This window comes from Chelonia mydas, chromosome 3, assembly GCF_015237465.2.
Source record: "Chelonia mydas isolate rCheMyd1 chromosome 3, rCheMyd1.pri.v2, whole genome shotgun sequence".
In the NCBI taxonomy this organism is placed as follows: Eukaryota; Metazoa; Chordata; order Testudines; family Cheloniidae; genus Chelonia; species Chelonia mydas.
The window spans coordinates 115,705,064-115,726,504 of NC_057851.1; the positions used below are offsets into that span (position 1 = coordinate 115,705,064).

Here is a 21,441-nt window from a genome sequence, read left to right on the forward strand (position 1 = left end):
GTAAAATGGATGGAGATCTTTTACAACTCTATGTACTAGTGTTTTGCCCATGAGAGTGAATGCAGTTGTTCTTTTGCTTTGTAATATGTATTGGTCTCCCCAGCATTTTCAACTTCTATGTGAAGCCATCGGGTATGTCTACACTTCAGCATAAGCCCAGAATCTGTTGGACTCGAGCCTGCATTCTCAGTGTTTGTGAGCGCGGGCTTGAGCATCTACACTGAATATTCATCCTTGGTTTAGAATTTCTGGACTTGTCCGAGCATGGGTGAGAGTCCTGTCTACGCTACACTACACAGACCTGAGTCAATCCAGCCTATCTCTGGCTTCCTAGTGCCATCCCCAGCTGTAGCTGTTCTAGTCGTTGGTTCTGGGGGCACTGGGAAAACTTGACTGGTACTTTATAGGAAGTTTGTTGTAGCCTGCCGATGTGTCCTGCCAAGCCGTCTTTTGGGTCTGTGCACACCTAGCAACTGGAGCCAGCAATGTGGAGGAGAACATCCATGAGATGCTAGTGTACGTTTTGGTGGCATTTTCTGTCCTACCAAAGGCACCTGTCGGAGGAAGATGATACAGACGTGGCAGACTCAAACTAGCTGATGCTGCTCACAACTGTTGGTATAGCTACTGATGCTCCCTGTGTAGATGGCTTCTAGAGCATGACCACGAGCACAGTCTGGTGGCATCACATCGTCATGCAGACATTGGATGACCAACAGTGGCTCCAGAACTCTCATATGAAGAAAGCTATGTTTCTGGAGTTTTGTGAGTAGCTTACCTTGATCCTCCAGCATCACAACACACACCCGAGGGCGACTATGAAGGTTCTGAAGTGAGTTGCTATAACTGTCTGGAAGCTGGCTACCCCAGATTATTACCGTTGCTAACCAGTTTGGTGTTGGATAGTCAACCGTCAATAAAGTGGAGACTGAGGTTTTTGAGGCAATTGGATGTGTGATTTGCCCAGAGGTGGTGGGCATAAACAATATCCCTGAAGTAATTGCTTGTTTTGAGAGAATGGGGTTTCCAGACTGTGGTGAGGCCACTGAGGGGACTCATGTGCCCATAGTTTGCCTTCCTGAAGGAGCACATGAGTACATTAATCACAAAGGGTGTTACTCCATTGATATACAGGCCTTTGTGGACCACAGAAGCTGATTCATAGATGACAACGTGGGCTGCACTGGAAAAGGTTCTGATGCCAGGATTTTCTGCTAAGTGGGAGTCTACCTTCTTGGATGCGGCAGAGGCACTATTCCCATTAAAAGACATTGTCAGAAATGGAGTAACTGTCCCCGCTGTTGTTCTAACGGACCCTGCATACCACATTTTGCCTTGGCTTATGAAACTGTTGTGCTATGGACTTTATTTTATTACTAGTTTTGGTGTTGGTTTATTACTGGTGTTTTCATGTTATAATGGTAGCTTGCCTGTCTAGCAATGCTTTAATGTGTAAGGCCCTACTTGAATTGCAGGATGATTGTCAAAAAATTGCAACTAAGTTGCGGACAAGCCATGGAAAATTGCAGAAAAGTAATAATGGACCTTTTTATTGTAAATAATAAAAGTCCACTATTACTTTTCCGTGTTTCTGCTGTCAGCAGCTCAGGGCTGAGAGTGGGGACCTGAGCCTGAGAGCAGCCGCCCAGGGCTCCCATTGTCAGAATCGTAGTGGAAGCATAATATTGTGGAATCTGCAATATTGCAAGTTAAGCAGAGGCTTATTAATATCTCTTTTTTGGTAGTATAGCCATGTTCACAAATAAAGGCTTTTATTTTATTTTAAAAGTTTATTACTATCATTGCATCACATCGTATGATGTACATTTCGAAGCATAAAGATAAACATCGTAAGGTGCAATGAGGAAGTTGTATCCAAACAATTTCTCAGTACATCTGTTCAGATCAATCCATAATGAAAACCCAGAATTCATATCATAAAAACCACTGCCTCTCCCTTCCATGTTGTATAAGCGATCATCACATCCACAATTGACAATTCATGACAATCACACAAACACCCCATTCGTAGTGTACAGCGAGTACTTTAGTTACAGTAAAAAGAGATGTGCAAATACATAAACATACTATTCTTCCTCTTCCATTCAGCCATGCAAGTCCATAATGTGGGTGAACAAAGCTCCCTGATTCTGTTGCCTGGGTGCATCCTGCTCCAGCTGTGACAGGTGCACTTTCTGGCTGAGTGTGCCAGTTCAGCAGTCCATTACTGTCAGAGGTACATTTGGGAGAAAATGGCTCCCCTTTTGGATTCACAAAGATCATGTGGAGCACAGCAAGCCACAATAATGCAGACAGCACTGATGACACTGGCATCCAAATTGTTCTGTAAACTGTGCCGGCGGCATTTCAGTCTGCCAAACGCACATTCGGCCACCGTTCTCCTCCTACTGAGAGTGTAACTGGACGTTCCTTTCTGAGGACCTCTGAGATCAGCCAAACCCATGCAAGATTTAGTTTTAGAGTATGCTAATGGGAAGAGGGAAATGCTTCAAAGAACTTGCCTTTTTTTGTAACATTGTCCACTATCTAGGACCTCAGATTATTAAAAGTGTCTATAGCCTTGGAGTTCCTCTTTCAGAGATTTATAGAATTTAAGGCCAGAAAGGACAATTAGATCATCTAGTCTGACTTCCTATATATCATAGACTATTAAATTGTACCTAGTTACCCCATTACTGAGCCCAACCTGATTCAAGCATATCTTCCAGAAAGGCATCCAGTCTTGATTTGTACACACTGAGATAAAAAATCAGTCATTTCCCTTGGTAGTTAGTTCTCGTAGCTAATCCCTCTCACTTTTTTATAAATTTGCACTTGATTTTTACTTTGACTTTGTTTGGCTTCAGCTTCCAGCTATTAGTTCTTGTTTTGCTTTTCTCCACTAGATTAAAGAGACCTGTAGTACTCTGTATTTTCTCCCCACCTCCCATCCCATGAAAAGAACAGCAACTCAGCACCTGCTCTGCTCCCCTGTCTGTCTTTCCACATCCTGTGACAACAGTAGTGTCTTCAGCTGCTTTACACCCTCCTAAAAAAAGAATTAGCACTGCCTAAGCTATTATTCCATTCCTTCCTGTCATCACCTCCAGAGGAGACCTTTAGTGCCCAGAACCACTTGGTGCTTTCCTCACACCACTGTTGCCAACTCATGATTTTATGAATGCATCATGGTATTTGTTTTTCTTTAAAGCCTTAGCTCTGGAAGTCAGTTGACTTGCATGAGAATCTGTTTTCAATTAAAAAAAAAAAAAATTTCTAGCTCCCATGTTTGCAGAGAAATGCTTGAAAATGTGAGTCAGATGCAGTCTAAAAGCTCAAAAACCAGAAGGAAAACAAAAAGATTTCGATGTGTTTTTTTTTTTTTTAACTCTTGATCTTTAATTTTTTGGTTTGTTTGATGGCTGACTCATTTTGGAGCTGTTGAGTTTGGTGATGCTGAGAGACACAGGAAGACAAAAGTGTCTACCTCAGCTTACCCCGCTCTGATCACTTGCCGGGAACCTTTTGCCTACTTACCCAAAATGACCAGGCAGGTGGGTTTTTAAAGCCCTTCATCTAGATGTGCTTTAACAGACTGAAGTATTCAAATCGAACAGTGCGTGGTCCCATCCTAGGTGTGCCGCAGATTTAAAGTGATAAAACTTCACAGACAAGTGTACTTTCTGGTGATGAGAAGTAAAGAAGGAAGTTCTGCATGGAGCCCTGACAATTCTCCCGTCCTTCTTTCCTTCACCAGTCTCTCTAACCACTGGCCATCCAGTGGCAGATTGGACAAGATCCCCAACTGCACAGCTTCTTAAAGGGACTCTGTCAGTTTAAGTTACACATCTGACTGAAAACTTTTACCATATGATCAATAACACCAATGATTACTGTAACTGAAAGATTAGAGAGAAGAAAACACTTTTTTTCAGTGGTTACTTTGTGCATTAGACAGTACTTTTTGTAGTCTGTTTCATTGTTTCCTCTATCTGGACAGTTTCCCCTTTTGTTCTCGTGTGTGTATGTGGGGAGGTACCACTCAGCAGGAGCGGAGAGGAAAAAGTCATTAGAAATAGGAAAATGTGATTGTAAAACTACAACAATTGGCAGGAGGCTGTGGGCAGATATTATATCAAACTCCTTTTAACTAGCTTTGTTTTTCTTTAATTAACTAGGTTTCAAGATGATAACCTTTTAAGTGCCCAAGATCGTGGTTGTTGCATAGTACTTCAGTGAGTGTCTGCCCAACACTCTTCAGCACCTGCAGCCCTAGAGGGGGCCAGAAATCACTGGGGTTTTGCCCCAAGTGGCAGTGCAGATACACTAGTTTTAGACCACTAGGTGGATCAGTCCTAATGGACAAATGCATTGTATCTGCTAATCTTCTTGGAAAGGCTTCAGAATTACATAAATCGCTTCAATATTTTATGTGAAAACTATTGGTACTCGTTAACACAAAATTTAAAATAACATTATTTAAAAGAGGTAGCTAAATTGGTGCACGCTAAACCAGATCTTGAAAAGTATGTTCGAGAGAGATTAGAAACTTGGTGGTCTTCACACCCGCCATACTTTCCCTTGTATACTGAAACAAAAACAATGGAATTTTCTTCAGCTTTGATTTTTGAGTCACTTCCAGGAACTGTAACCACAATGGATTTCCTGTTATGTAAATACTGTACTTTATTTATTCAAGATAGTTTGTCTTACGCAACTGATTGATTGATACTCATTTATTTGCAAGGAATTATGTTGTCAGATCTGGGGCCAATTGTCATGTCCGGTTGTTAGTAGATTTAAAAAATGTGGACTTCATTATTGTTTTAGGTCAATATTTCGTTAGAATACAAAAAACTATCAGTATGATCTTCCCATTTTTTCTGAAAAGGTAATGCCTGCTTCGTAGGATCCTGTTGATCTTTCAGAATGCATGCTTGAAATATAAGTGTTTATATTTCATTCTGGTTGGCTCTGTTAAGTAATCCTTATGAATTTTTCCTTTTGGTGATGAATAGTAATGTTACTGTAATCAAGGGTCTGCCAACAATTCTAATGAACGTTTCCCAATTTTAGTGTTTGTATTCTAACAGCAGAGTTCGTCAGGTGGAAAACTGGTACTGAATATAAGATCTCTTTGCATCTCACTGAACAGTTATGGGATTGAGATGCTTGTTGTGCATTTATGCACCTTAACTTTTTTTAAAGAATGTAAATAAATGAGTGTGCTATTTGTTTTTTGTATTTTGAGGGGGAAAAAACACTGAGGTACTTAACTTTTGAAATAAGACCACTGTACATGCGTATTAACGAAATTACAAACCAGTTGGGCCAAACATCCTTAGCAAGACGTGTATTTATTGTTCAGGTTAGGCCATATCTATAGTTATGAGCAATCTTGGTAAAACCAATAAATGCATCTCTAAGTTATCAATATGCATGATAGACCATAGTATGTGTGGCTACCAAAAAAAGGAAGCCATAATGGGTATGTCTCCACATATGGTAGCAACTCTATGGTCTTTGTTATATACCTTTTTTTTAAAAAAAAGACCAAAAAAAGGACAAAAATAGTGTTTTTTTGCTTGGAATATTTTTAGTGGCTAGCAGGATTTTACCTTAAATAAAAGCTAGAAACATAGTATGACTAAGATTTATAAGCTTGCTTGCTAGCTACTGCTGGTTAAAACTTAAAGGCTATCCTTCTTTGTGTTTCAGGGCATAAGCTGATCACCAGCTGTCACTGAGGGAAAAGCTCTGCAATGTGGCAGTGACTTTAGAGTATCAAGCATTCAGCTGTATGTTGGTAATGAGGAGTATTTAGATAAGTTGTGCTTTTTAGATTAGTTTTGCTTCCATTTTCTTGACACCACTTCTCTGATGAGAGGCAAAATTATTTCTGTCCCAAAATGACTGTATGGCTCTCTAGTTCCTGATTAAAATATGTATACTGCAAGTTCAGCTGTTTGTGAATTGGAAGTTTAAGACTCTCTTCCATTCTCCACCAGTATCTCCTGGCAGGCACGGTTTCCTCTTTTTAAAAAAATAAATAAGTAAATAAAAAATCTTGGAATGACTCTTTCCATACATTGTTCAAAGAAAGTTTGAGCTAAATAGTATTGTCTGGTTTTGAGTTATGAGTGTGTGGGAAGGGGATGTGGAGGTGGAGGGAAATACAAAAATACAAGCTATTTTTTTTAACAATAGGAAATTTGTCACTTGTATAACATAACTCAAACTTGGCATGACAACTGGCCTCAGTGAGGAATGCGAATCAAGGCAAATTTAGGAAAAGATCTTGTATCTTTGAAAGTGAATAGCAGTTAGTTATGTGTTCGTGTGTGCAAACACAACTGTATAATTTGATAATTTGCCTTGGGATAAAAATAGCTAATTTTGTTCCAATTTGGCATAAATTACATATTGTGTATTAGGAGCTGGGAGAAGGTTTGCAGTTGGGGGAACTCTGATCTGTCCATATAGTGGAAGGAAGGATTTGGCCAGCATCTGAACTCTCAATGGGGACAAAGGAAGCGGTTCCACAGTGCTTAGACTCTTTTGCATGTTCAGTGGAGGGGTCAGAGGAGCTGCCGGAGTCCTACTGCTAGTTCCATGGAAGAGCCAGTTGTCTTATCTGTACTCTGCAGTTCTTACAGGAATGATACCCGTGCACAGTTACTCCTAGTTAGTAATATGGTTTCTTAAGAACTGTGTCAATGTCTGAATGTACGTCCGAGAACTTTGCACTGATACTGTTTGATGAAGTTCAGACTTCATTTATTGCCTGGATGCTCGAAGGATTTCTGGAACCCTTCCTCTTTCCACTCCCCTTTATCTTACAAAGACATTCTGTCCTAGCCCCTGTGAAAAATTAAACACATTTCATCCAAAATGTTTTTGGGGCAGATCCTCAGCTAGTGAAAATTGCAGGCAGTGGAGTCATGAGAACACCAGCTGAGTCTGCCCTTTTGTGTTTCGGGTAAAGGTTGATAAATGAATAATGTAGAAGGAAATTCTCAGAATGAAATTAATGTCACTGTAAAAACTTTACCATTTTGCATATACTGTGTGGGTGGTGGTGTGGTTGGTTGGTTTTTTTCTTCCATGTACTGTAATTTTAAACTTTTGATGTTCCCTGATACTTATGTAGATACTGTATATTTCATGGTATGCACTTCAGAAAATAACACAGTGCCCTTGATCCTACACATTGCTCAGTGTAAGAATCTGTCCATGTGGAGCTATTGCAGGATTAGGGCCTAAAGCATTAATTCACACACTTCACAACACCGTTAATCCCTCCCCCCTTTGAAAATATTGCATATGTGCAGTATGGCAGAGTGAAGAGTCCTACAGCAATGTTAATCCATATTTATTGCCCACATGTAGTAGTTTCTGTTAAACAGTTAGTTACCATGAAATGTTCCTTTTGATTGAATGTCACCACGAAATAGACAGGTTGTCCAGTGTGGAAGAGTTAACACAATTATAGGGACTGTACCTTGTGAAGTGTACTAATTTTTGCTACCTTAGCTTCTCAAGCTTAACTTTGCATAAATGTGAGTGTATAAAGACGTCATACGTACAATATTGGTAATTATAATATGCGCATTAGACTATAATGTAGCAATAAGGGTTGAAATAGTAGTTGTTCAAAAGTCAGAAAATTCCAAAGAGAACCTTAACTTTGCCTCTTCACATATGCATTAAGTGAGTTATTACATGATCACACAACTAAATAAATAGAAATTCATGAAATATTTCTTTAGAAAATGAATGATTCCACCCTGACATACAAAAGATGCTCTTTTCTCAGAGTTCTCTTTAACGTGGTCCAGGTTGGTGTATCTGACCTCTGAGAGCAGAACCACCAATGATACTTTGGCATATACATTGAAGTTCTAGAAAGCAAAGTGTCAGCTCTCAGCAGAGTGTGAGATAGGCATGGGTTCTTTGGCTCTTCACCAGATCTTTCATTGTGGCTTTCCACTGTAAACACTGCTGTCTTTCAATTCCCCTTTACAAAATGGTTGCACAACTCTAAGCTCCATTTGCAGATTTGTTAGAATGGAACAAATACAAAGCAGTCTTAAGACTGGAAACTTAAGTGGACTTCTTCCTAAAACAACGAATATTCAGCAGCTTATGCTGATTGCATGCTTTTGTTGTTGTGGGGTTTTACCCTTGCCTTTTCGTTTTCTGTAACGTGCCATTGTGATCTGGAACTTTGCCAGGTATATAAAGAATGCTTAGAACCTGGCAGCCATGATAGTCACACTAGCCTTGTATAAAAGTGTTTTGCCTTGCATGCCATGCATGTTTGTGATGCTGTGAGGTTTGTGGCATGCATGAGTTGCACTGATCTGCCTCACTGCAGAAATGAGTTTGCTGCATTGTATTGAAAACTGATATGCAGTCTCTTCTTCCCTCCTGCTTTTGTTTTTCTTGTTCACTGAGCACTTCTTATTTTAAGGTGGACTCTTTTGCACCTGTTGCTCAGACTGGTAATCTGGAAAACCTTAGCCAGTCACCACCTTCAACTCATCCTACAAGACAGGTAAAAACCAAAACCACCTCCACCCCCAATCCTTTATTACCATGTAAAAATACTGGATCCCTTCCCTCCCCCCGGCCCCCGCAATTTTTCTTTTCATCTTCACCATTACATGAATCTGTATAACTCCACGGACAAGGAAGTGGCAGCAGAACAGAAGGAATTCTATCCTGCACTGGACTAGCTCAGTTCCCATCCTATCCGTCCTTTTCCTGCTCATGCTGGAAGCAAGCATACTCTGCCACTTCTGTCTGTCTTCCCAGAAGACTTTCCATCAAATAAATAAAGGAAGGAAGCTCTCAGGAGGGAACCTGTAGCCTGAGACAAGGGGTCAGAATCTCGGTAGCCAGTCCCATTCCCTCACAGGAGTCAACTCAGCTTTTTCCTCCTGCGTTCTCACCTCTTTCTAGCCCTCTGAGTGTGTCACTTTTCAGATCTACCTGAGCTTGTCTCTGCTCCTCATCCTCATCCTTTTTAGTAGGCCACTCTATTTTTCTTTCCTCACTGTTTTGCATCAGAGGTTAGATTTCCTGTGCCATCCACTCACTGGGTTCTTTACTCTCCCTTCTGTCAGTCTTCCCACTACTGAGCTGATCACTGTCAATCAGCTGAGCAGTGTACAAGCAAATGAGTATTGTGCAAGCAGTTCTTTCCTAGGTGCTGCATACATAAAATCTCTTGGTGGCTGGTTTCCCCAAATTATTGGTCCCAGTATATGCACTCCCTTTTTAGTCAGCATCTCAGATGCTCCATTGTGCCTGGACTGTGTCCATCCCTGCCTATGCATGTACCAAATAACCAAAGATGCAAGAACAAATTCAGATTCCACAAATTACAGATGATTTCCCTTAGTTTGAATGAGAGCAACAATGTTTCAAATTAGGGCCAAACAGGAACAGGAGGACCCCAGTAACGTAGCAGTTTCCCCAAGACAATTCTTCTCAGATCAATTGTGTCTGTGGGTTTGAAAGTCCTCATTGGCCATGTCATAAATATAAAAGGAAGGGTAAACACGTTTAAATCCCTCCTGGCCAGAGGAAAAACCCTTTCACCTGTAAAGGGTTAAGAAGCTAAGACAACCTCGCTGGCACCTGACCAAAATGACCAATGAGGAGACAAGATACTTTCAAAGCTGGGGGGGGGAACAAAGGGTTCCCTCTGTCTGGGTTGTCTTTTGCCGGACCAGAGCAGGAATGCAGGTCGGAACTCCTGTAAAAAGTCAGTAAGCAATCTAGTTAGAGATGCGTTAGATTCTGTTTTGTTTAAATGGATGATAAAATAAGTTGTGCTGAATGGAATATATATTCCTGTTTTTGTGTCTTTTTGTAACTTAAGGTTCTCCCTAGAGGGATTCTCTATGTTTTGAATCTGATTACCCTGTAAGGTATTTACCATCCTGATTTTACAGAGGTGATTCTTTTACTTCTATTAAAATTCTTCTTTTAAGAACCTGATTGCTTTTTCATTGTTCTTAAGATCCAAGGGTTTGAGTCTGTGTTCACCTGTGCAAATTGGTGAGGCTTTTTATCCAGCCTTGCCCAGGATAGGGGGTGTAGGACTTGGGGGGATTTTGGGGGCAAAGACGTTTCCAAGTGGGCTCTTTCCCTGTTATATTTATTTGTTAGATGCTTAGTGTGGCAGCAATAAAGTCCAGGGGCAAAAGGTAAAATAGTTTGTACCTTGGGGAAGTTTTAACCTAAGCTGGTAAAAATAAGCTTAGGGGGTTTTTCATGTAGGTCCCCACATCTGTATCCTAGAGTTCAGAGTGGGGAAGGAACCTTGACAGGCGAGAAAAAGCTTATAACCTCAGAAGAGCCCCAGATCCAGCTCTCTGCATGATGCTGGCCTGGCATGGAGGCAAATAGATTTCACTTTTTCTGGCTCAAAGGCCTTCCATCGCAAGTATCCAATCCTCCTAAGAGGCACATTTTCCCCCCCAGATAAATTCTTAGCTGGTTACCTTGTATGCAAATTGATCCCAATTGATTTGAGGTCTGGTTTCATCATCCGACATTTGCAGAAATTTTATTTAAATGTGTGTGCCTCTCTCTGGAAAGTAGGTATTTACATGGCCCCCATCCTCGGAGGTTCTGAGAACCTCCCAAGTATTGCAATGGTTCCCTAGTGTAGACGGGGTGTGTGTATGTGAAGAAATTTTTAGGGAAAGCTAAAGCCAATAACTGAGTTCTACATTCAGTCCTGAAAGTGGTGAGCTCCATGGTCATTCTTGGCTTTTGTGGGAATGAGTTCCACAGTCTAGGTCCAATTCCTTTCAATCTCCTGCACTTGTAAGCCTCCCTGTGTTGATAGACTGTTTCTTTGTTCTGGTGGATGTTAGGTGTTCTGGGAGGTGCTGGTTGAGGGGAAGAGGTGATATCCTAGATACTATAACTATTCACAGTTCTAATGGAGGGTTTGAATATCAAAGCAGAGCTCTTTAACTAGACTGTGTGCATTAATTGATGGAGCCAGTGCAGAGCTCAGAGCACTGGGTTGAGGTGTTCACAGCCATCTGTGCTGCTAAGTAGATGGGCTACTGCATTTTGTGCCAGCTGGAGCTTTAGGGTGTGTGGCTTGTTCATATGTATGAGTTGCAGTTAATGAAGTTGGCATGTCATGAATGTGTGGATCACCACCATCGCCAGCTCTGTGTTGGATAGGATGGGGTGCAATCTTGAAAGTGAGCAGTTTTATTAACACGGCTATTTTGGCATCCAGTAACATTGAGCAGTCTAAAAGGACTCCATGGCTGCAGGCTGAATTTCCTCCATGCATGAGATTTGAGGATTAAAACTTAGAAAAGTAATTATTTTAATCAATTTTCTGTTCAGCTGTAACTCACAAATCTTTTTTCCCCTATCAAAGACCCAGATAAGCACATATCATTGAAATAGTCATGGATGAACATAGACTTAAAACTGCCAAAAGAAGACGGGGGGAGGATATATTTCCCATGTTATACCATCAGTCATTTTCAGTTATCCCTCCTTAATGGTCCAGTATGGCTGCACTTGGAGGAGAATTTAAACAATTAACATCCCCATACATATGCATTCATCCCATCCTCAGACAGGCTGTGATTCCCCCCCGCCCCCCACCAATGCAGCTATTGGAGTCATCATTTGAAATCTCAGATGAAAAAGTACCAGGCTAACTAGTGAAGTTGTGATGAATGAGAGCCTCATACAAGTTTTAAAAATCTTTCCAGAATCCCTATCCAAACTGGCCTGCACATAAATCCTCGGGATTAGATGTCTGAAAAGTTTCAAATTCTAAAGTTCAGCTGTTCTGATATATATTTGTGGACAAAAAATAGTCTTTTGTATTCTTTCCATGCTTGAGATAATATTTCAACCTCTCATAACTCAAACAGTGAAGCAGATTTTGCTCAGACCTTTGCACAAGAAGAAACTTACTTTTAAGCTGTGACCAAGCATGGAAGACTTCAGCTGGGGGAAAAAAAGGGGTCGGGTGGGGAGAGAAAAGTGTATATGAGTGTTTAAATATAAAGTTATGATCATGTGAAAAACTCTGCAGTAGGGGTGGGTGGCCAGGAAGAAGTTGACAGTGTTTTGTAATGGAGATCTTAATGAAATCTTACACCATTTGCTAGGGTAGAATGCTGTAGGTAGTCAGTATTGTAGTGTGATAGAAATTCATTGCTCGGGATTGCCCAGTTGGGATGCTACTATGTGACAGAAGTGTTGCATTCACTGCTTTGCAGAGTCTATGCAAAATGCAAGGATCTCCGGACTAATTCTGAATTGTCTTGTTTTTCTCTTTGCCAGAAAATAAACATGACTGTCAGGTTGTTTTTTGCCCTTTAAATGTAATATCTCTGGTAGAGTGCTCTTCTTTGCACACAAGTAAACATTTACCTATTTTATTAAAGTACAAAATGCAGAGGAAAATTTGTATTGTTCAGCTTTTAAATATTTGATCATTGGTTTAGTGAAATAAAGGTAGCAAACACCCATACAGGAGTTGATGGAATAAAACTTCACATAAAAATGTCAAGACTTGGATTTTTCTTTGATCTGCACATACTTTCAGGGCAACTGCAGATAACTGCTGTGGATAAAAGTGCTTTAGAAAATTGTTAGAACCGATAATTTATTGACTTAGCTTTAAGTGATTAAAGCAATACTGTTTTCAGTGATGTCCCAATGTCACTATCAGTGGAAAGTTAATCATAATCCATCCAGATATTTATATGGTCCTCAGACCTGTAGTATATGAGCATTTGAGATTTGCCTTGGTTGGGTTACGAAGTCATTGCCAAGTGCTGAACACAGAAAACTTGTAGTCCTTTTTTTTTTTAATTTAAGGAATTTTGCTCTCTCTACTGATGGTGAAGATTTAGGATACATTTCCCCTTGTGTTTCTTCAGCAGCTTTTTAAAATTATTTTTCTTTTTTATTTATATGTTGTAGGTCAACAATGCCCATGACCCCTGGTCAAACTGGAAATCAGGAAATGTGGACAATGCGAATTCTGGTGATGGCTGGGCAACCAAACCTGAAAGTGCAGCGGGGCAGAAAAATACCACTTCAAACAACTGGGAGGGAGCAGCACAATTTGGGCACCCACAGGCCTATCAAGGCCCAGGTCAGCTAAAAGCTCCCATGAATGATTTGTTCAGTCTCTCAATAATCTGGACCAGAATGTTGGTATAAATGAGGATCACCTGTACAGTAGTGTCCCTTTTCTATACCATGAAAAGTTTATAAACATAGCAAACCGTTCACATGGTAGGACAGGGTAGGCACATTACTCAATGATGAGGGAAAGACAATTGCAGAAAATGTTGCAATGACCAAAGTGTTAAATACCGTTTTTTCTGTTTCCACCAGAAAGGTTAGCAGTGATGGGACCACTAACATAACAACATAACATAGCAGATGCATGGAGTGAAAATTTTTCACTCCATGCATCTGCTAAGTGGGTTTTTTTACCCATGAAAGCTCATGCCCAAATAAATGTTAGTCTTTATGGTGCCACTGGACTCCTCGTTGTTTTTGCGGATACAGACTAACATGGCTACCCATCTAATACTCACTAACATAATGAACATCAGTGTAAATGAGGTAGGGTCTGAGGCTAAAATAGGGAAAGAACAAGTTAGTTAGGTGTCTTTAAGTTGGCAGAGTCTGATGAAATACATCCTACAATACTTAAGGAACTGGCTGAAGAGATTTCTGAGTCATTAGTGATTATATTGAGAACTCGTGGAGGGCAGGAGAGATCCCGGAGAACTGGAAAAGGGGAAAATATAGTACCCATCTATAAAATGGGAATAAGGACAACACAGGGAATTATAGACCAGTCATCTTAATTTCGGTACCTGGAAAGATAATGGCGCAAATAAAACAATCCATTTGTAAGCACCTATAAGAAGATAAGGTGATAACACATCAACGTGGATTTGTGCAGAACAAATCACGTCAAACCAACCTAATATCATTCTTTGACAGGGTAAAAAGCCTTGTGAATGGGGGGAAGCAGTAGATATGACATATCTTGACCATAGTAAGGGTTTTGGTACTCTCTCACATGACCACCTCATAAGCAAACTGGTAAATGTAGCCTAGAGGAACATTCTCTAAGGTGGGTGCACAACTGGTTGGAAAACTTTACTCCGAAAGTAGTCGTCAATGATTCACAGTTCAGCTGGAAGGGCATATGGGGGGAGGCGGATCTCCGCAGGGATCTGTCCTGGGTTCAGTTCTATTAAATATCTTCATACATTATTTGGATAATGGCATGGAGAGTACACTTAAAGTTTGTGGACTATACCAAGTTGGGAGGGGTTGCAAGTGCTTTGGAGGATAGGATTAAAATTCAAAATGATCATTCAAAATGATCTGGACAGACTGGAGAAATGGTCTGAAATAGGATGAAATTCAATAAGGACAAAAGCACAGTACTACACGTAAGAAGGAATAATCAGTATCACATATACAAAATGGGAAATGACTGTCTAGGAAGGAGGACTGGAGAAAAAGATCTGGGGGTTATAGTGGATCACAAACTAAATATGAGGAGTCAATGTAATACTGTTGCAAAAAAAAAAGTGACCATCATTCTGGGATGTATTAGCAGGATTGTTGTAAGCAAGACCCAAGAAGTCATTCTTCCACTCTACTAAACCCTAAGGTCTCAACTGGAGTACTGTGTCCAGTTGTGGGCACCACAGTTTTGGAATGATGTGGACAAATGGGAGAATCTCTAGAGGAGAGCAGCAAAAACGAGTAAATGTCTAGAAAGCATGAACTACAAGAAAAGATTGAAAAAATGAGTGTGTGTAGTCTGGAGAAGAGAGGACTGAAGGGGGAATGTGATAAGTCTTCAAGTATGTAAAAGGTTGTTATAAAGAGAAGGATGATAACTTGTTCTCTTTCTCCACTGAGGATAGGACAAGAAGCAATGAGGCTTCAGTTGCAGCAAGGGAGATTTAGGTTAGACATTAGGAAGAACTTCTTAACTGCATGGTAGTTAAGCACTGGAACAAATTACCAAGGGAGGTTGTGGAATATCTGTAATTGGAGGTTGTTAAGAACAGGTTAGACAAACACCTGTCAGGTATGGTCTAGAATAGATAATACTTAGTCCTGCCTTAGTGCAGGGGACTGGCTAAGATGATGTATCAAGGTCCTTCCAGTCCTATGATTCTAATTCTATGGAGAAAAGTGGTGGACTCCTAAAATATTTCCTATAAAATGGCAATGATCTACATCAGTGCACCCTTTCAGAACTGCATGAAAAATTAGCAGGTGAGAGCCATGAGTGTTAAGAACAGAATCTTAGACATGTTGTTCAGCTCACATAGCTTGAACTTTGTGGGCAACATAAAACTTTAAATCTGTGTGTTCCTGTTTCTGCCAAGGCATGGCCAGTAATATAAGCCCTCTATTTTAAAGCATTGCAGCGAGTATTTCAAATAACTTTCTAGTCTTTTTAACACTGGAAGTCTGTGTGAAGAGAGAGATTTATATTTGGGACATATTAACTGGGAAAGTGTCAATTAAGTGCCCATTTAAAGAAAATATTGGTGCATTAAAGCAATCTATTTAATAGATTTGTACTGTTTTATTTGGATGTCTAGGTTTTTGGGGATACATTTTAAATGAGGAGCCAAAAAACATTGGGCTGAATTAGTTCTTTGTTTTTTCGTTGGAATATTGTGGGGGCGGGCGGGCGGGGGAGAGCAGTCTTTGGCTCAGCAAAGTTAGTAATACCTTTTTTTCTATCTCTTTACCCTTCTCCCGCTCCTTCAGCGGCTGCTGATGACGACGATTGGGATGATGACTGGGATGACCCAAAATCAACGGCACCATCTTACCTTGGCTATAAGGAGAGTGAGTCTTCTGAGGCAGGGGGCCCACAGCGTGGAAATACTCGTACAGCTGCCATGAAATTACCACTTAACAAGTAATGATCAACAAACTGGGAAAAACAATGTTAGAGATTAGAAGAAATTAAATATTGGGGCAGAGTTAAAATTGTAAAAGTTTATTTGAATAGGAATTCTCCTCTCTGCCCCCTGCACATGATTCATTTTGTCCTTCCACTTAAATGTGCAGTGTAAGGGGTTGATGTGGAGATGTGACAAATTCAGCATTATCGTTTCACAGCAGGAGCATGTAGAGAAAGATAGAGGCTACCTGACAACACATGACATAGGCATGTGTCTCTGGTGTGTTGTTTGTAGCCAATTAACTCATGAGTTTCCAGGATACTTATTGCCTTTCTAAACTTAAGGCCTAGTCTACCCCTAAAACTTTGGTTGACTTAACTCTGTCGTTCAGGGGTGTGACCCCTGAGGGACATAGATAAGCTGGGTTGACAGAAGAATTCTTCCATCAACTAAGCTACTGCCTCTTGAGGGGATGAATTTACCAGTGATGGAAATACCCTTTGCATCACTGTAGCAAGTGTCTGCACTACAAATGCTACAGTGGTGCAGCTGCAGTGTCACAGCTGTGTCAGTATAGTGCTTGTAATGTAGACATACCTTACGTCTTTTAATTTAGTGGCATTTAGTTGTGTATTTAGTGATCTTGGCAGGTGAGGTCTCTTATCCACGGAACAGGATTGACTGTGCATGGTGCTCCAGAGTGTCGTCTTATTGTACTCCAACTCTGATCTGAAAAGACTACCTCCAGGGATAGAGGTAGTACAGTCTTTGCAACTGCTGTGACAACTGCCAACTCAACAAGGGTTCCAGTTGTGGCGATATTGCAGAACTGGTTCATTAGGAACCAGAGTGAAACTAGAAACTCATTCTATGCTGTCTGCTGCATGGCCATCAGTTGTTGCTGATATAGGGGCCAGCTTTAACAACCTAGACCTGAAAGGCTGTATTACCCCATAATCTTCTGAGCCTTGCGATCCCCCTCTGTTAGTTTTTTCTGGTTAAGGTGTGAAATCAAGTACAATCAATTACACTGTACAACTCTCTGAACTTGTTTTCAAGAGCACAGAATTCCCTTCCCCGCCTTCTTTTGAAAGATCTTTTCCCCTCCCCATCCATGCTTAACAGAAACTACTGGGGTTCAGCCCTGCAGCCTTCAATAGAGTGAGCCAGATTTTGTTCCCAGTTATGCCAAATTGGCACTGGTTTAACTTCAGTGGAGTCAATAGAATATATCAGTAATTGGTGCAACTCTATTGACTCCAGTGGAGATGTGCCAAATTGATACCAGAATAACTGGGAGCAGAATTTAGCTTGGCATCGTGTCATAATTTAATAACCCCTTTCAGCTGTGCCATGGCCTTTGTGGTTTAAACGTGGGAGGAAAAAGAAAATCTAGTCTAAGTTTGCACAGATCTCAATTTTTTAAACAGTCTTTAAATATCTTAATTTTAAAACTTTTGAAAGATATTAACACATTACAGGTTTTAAAGTCTAAGGATGTGTCAACACTGCAATGTAAGCCAAGGGTTAGAACCCCTGTTGGTTCCTGGGACCCTGGGCCTAGGGTGACCAGATGTCCCAATTTTTATAGGAACATTCCCGATATTCAGGGCTTTTTCTTATATAGGCACTTATTACCCCCCGCCCCATCCCAATTTTTCACACTTGCTATCTAGTCACCCTAGGGTCAGCATGATTTGTATGTAGACTGAAGGAGGGTTAGGCTTGAGCCTGAGTTCGAACCTTGGGATTTCATTACAGTGTAGACACCCTACATGGCGCTGGGGAAGAGGCAAAAAAGACACTTGTAGAATTGTGGCTGCTTAGCTTTCAGTTATCACTCCTGTTAATGTAGAAATGGATGTTGCATTATCCTTTAACCTATTTTCTGTGTCACAAGGGATTTTTTTTAACTTATTAGTTTAAAACATTTTATTTTGTTCTCAGCATCCTGATGTCATTTCCTTGGGAACAGCGGCAACAACAAAGCTCTTATAACTCTTGTGTAATGCAGAGGCTTGAGTGCGTTGTTGTTGTTTTAATAAAAAAAACTGTCTCCTGATCCTCAAAGAAGAAATACTAAATTTTAAAAATGTAGGAACATGTTCAAACTAATTATTACTTAATAGCTTTTTAATACCCATTGATGTACATGGGAAAAGACTCTCCAGTCCAAACTTGTGTGGTTCTGCTGCATTGCTCTGCAAGTCAGTACTTTAACTAGTCTGAAGCCTGATTGATTTTTTTGTTTATTTTTAAGCTTTCCAAAGATCTTTCCTGATGTAATTAACAAAAAAAAGGTCCAGGGAAAATGCAAAATGCTTGAATAGTAAATATTTTTAAATGTAAATTAATAGTATGTTTTAATGTTCTCATCCCTTTGAAAGGTCTTTTTTTAATACAAAGTTACTCATCATTTCCATATCTCTGTTTGGGTCTATGCTATCATGCGTATTTGAGAGTCATTCACTTTAGCAATGAGCACTGCACATCTGTGATACTCTCCTTTTTTAATTTGGTTTTGAATCTAAATAAGACTAGCTTCCTTTAACTTTAGGCTAATAACCAAAACTTTATAAGGCAGTTTGACCAAATGGCAGCATCATTCTCTAATAGAAAAAGAATAATTGTCTCTTGCTAGCTCTTGATTTTCTTTACATGTTCATAATAGATAAGTTAGAATAGAGAGTTTTTTACGGTGTTTTTTTAAGTAATGTAAGTACAGTGTCTGGCTTTCAGACACAGTTCCTTCACTGGTCACTTCATTCTTTTTGGACTTAGATTTGGTCACGTTTTTCTTTATTATATTTATCCATTATTCCTTATAGCTATAACCAGAATGGTTATTTAAAGTAAATCAGATTGAGCATAAGACTTCTGCAATCAGTGACAAAGGTCCCAATCTGGCAAATACAAAATTAATGTTCCTCATATGAGAAGTCCCATTGATTTCAGTGAGCCTGCTCATGTGCATAAAGCTATGCACATGTATAAACATTGGTAGGATTGGGGCCTTTGTCACTGTACTGCAAGAGGGATAGTTTATGTTGAATAACTGTTTTGATTCTTTGGATTTGTACCTTTTTGAAAATACTGAGCTTAAATCTACAACCCTTCATGTGAATAATCTTTGCTCAAGCAAGTAGTTTTACTGACTTTAATGAATGAATACTTGCATGAATGTGTGTTGGAGAATCAGGCCTGTTATTACAGGAAGTCTAATTTTATTTACCTTACCCATTTAAAGTTAGTCCACATTTTAAAACAGGATGAAATCTCACCTAAGATCAAATAGAACATTACCCCCGGAATAATAAATAGGTATAAGTAGATAAGCTTCTATCACTGGCTTTGAGTAGCTGTTACGTAGTTACAGTTGAATGTCAGTGGAATAGAAAACGGACGCAGGATAATGGCCCCTGCTATGTAGCTAGTAGTACAAGCACTGCATTTTTGGGAAACTAATGACTAGGTAATGCAGACGCAATGGCTTTTCAAAGCAGGAGGTACTTTGGTCCAGTCCTGTGACAGTGTTCTTTTACAATGATAAAAGAAAAGGAGTACTTGTGGCACCTTAGAGACTAACCAATTTATTTGAGCATAAGGATGCATCCGATGAAGTGAGCTGTAGCTCACGAAAGCTTATGCTCAAATTAATTGGTTAGTCTCTAAGGTGCCACAAGTACTCCTTTTCTTTTTGTGGATACAGACTAACACGGCTGCTACTCTGTAACCTTTTACAATGATGTTATTTCACTGTTGTATACTACAACTTATTTAAAAATCCAGCATCACCACCAACAAAGCCCCCTATTTTAGGGGCACTGCAAATTAATTTAAATCACACTTCATCCGTGTTGTTGCTCCATGCAAACAGCAGCTGCTTAGCAGCACTTCAAGGGGCTAACTGTTTTTGGTCCAGTCATTTCATTGAAAAGACTGAGGAAATTGGACTCCCCTGGTTAGTTTTTGTAATGTAAACTTTGATCTGAGGGCACGATAGCTTCACTTATTAATTCTGGTTAGTGGATAAAACATGAGTGTCACACTTATGTCATGTCCAGAACTACTAGATAAAATTATAACATTGTCGTTCATAGTAAATCGTTATTACTGTTTATCAGATGAAACTGATGTGAATTCAAATCATTTTAGCTGATGAGTGATGATGTAATAGAATGGCAGTTGCTGCTAATTATTCCACTGTCATACTTATTCTGATTGGCTTTGAGTACCAGACCTATTGTGCAGTTCAGCCAATCAGAAACCAGCTTAGTATCCTGTACTTTCATGAATAAAGATGATTACTCAATAGCTGAAGCTTTACTGGGTTTTTTTCCAGTGAATAATTAGCCATCAGAGCAATCTGTGATTAGCACAGATTTCATTTAGTGTAATTAGGCTATCACCTCTCCTTAGCCCATCAGGATTAATGAGTTTTTAAAAACATGGCAGGAAATTGTGAACCTGTCAAAGAAGGGATTATGAAAAAGAAATTCAGTCACTTTATTTCTTTGATTAGATTCCCTGGATTTGCAAAACCTGGAATGGAACAGTATCTGTTGGCAAAGCAGCTAGTAAAACCCAAAGAGAAAATTCCCATAATTGTAAGTTTTTTTTCCTCATCCGAATTATTTTTAAGACATGTTGAGGCTAAAAGAGGGACTTCTGAGGGACACTAATATAAGTAAAAGCTTAGAACCTAATGCCTCGTGTACTGCAGACATTGTTTTTTATGTATATTATTTTATTTGGGGAGACTGTGCAGTTAGGGCGTGATCCTGCCAAGTGTTGAGAATCTCCAATGCCACCCACCTGCTTCAACTAGTGGGAAACTTGATGGGGCCATTGGTGATTGGGACAGCCCCAGCTAAATGGGGAGAAGAGCACCCACTAATAGGATGCAGAGGTTGTCCCTTCCCCTCCAGAGTATCTAGCCATTCATTGGCCATCTGAAGGGAGGAAGGGTGCTGATTGGTTCCTCACCCTCCCCTTTCATTAATTTATACCCTAGCCTGCGCCATGTGGAGCCGCCTCTTGCTCTGTTCCTGCAGCCCATCCTCTGACCCCTTACTGATAGCTTTGGAGATGTGTTTTGAGGATACTGTGGGTCTGACTGATCACCTGTTCTGGGATCAGGAAGGAATTTTTTCTCCCCGAAGAGACCAAAATGGTATATGCCTTGGGAGTTTTTCGCCTTCCTCACAGCATTGTGGAGGGACAACTAGGTTAATTAGGAATAGGATTTGTTAATTCGTGGTAGTACTTGGTAGGCATGTTAGTTTACTGCAATTTACACCTAGTTTCCAGGGCAGTTAAAAGGTTAAATAAAAGGAACAGTTCCCAGAAGTAAAAGACGTGGGATTTTGCTGATGGGCCTTGTACAGATGAGATGGGGGAGACATTGTGGGCTGAGGTCCTCCCCCCTTTTAATATCCCCTGTCCCCATGCCGATGTGAGGGGTGGTAGT

The 21,441-nt window shown here is 40.2% G+C and overlaps 1 protein-coding gene across 2 annotated transcripts in view; it reads left to right on the top strand.

Annotated features, from left to right (window-relative positions):
• Positions 1 to 21,441, top strand: part of SNX9 (sorting nexin 9) — a 94,235-nt gene that overhangs the window by 41,173 nt on the left and 31,621 nt on the right. Inside the window, exons 5-8 of one of the 2 annotated variants that reach the window (XM_043544257.1) lie at positions 8,474 to 8,557; positions 12,988 to 13,162; positions 15,832 to 15,985; positions 20,494 to 20,578. In XM_043544257.1, the coding sequence (XP_043400192.1) occupies positions 8,474 to 8,557; positions 12,988 to 13,162; positions 15,832 to 15,985; positions 20,494 to 20,578 (498 nt within the window). The remainder of the gene's footprint in view (positions 1 to 8,473; positions 8,558 to 12,987; positions 13,163 to 15,831; positions 15,986 to 20,493; positions 20,579 to 21,441) is intronic. The other variant, XM_037895053.2, reaches the window with a different exon arrangement.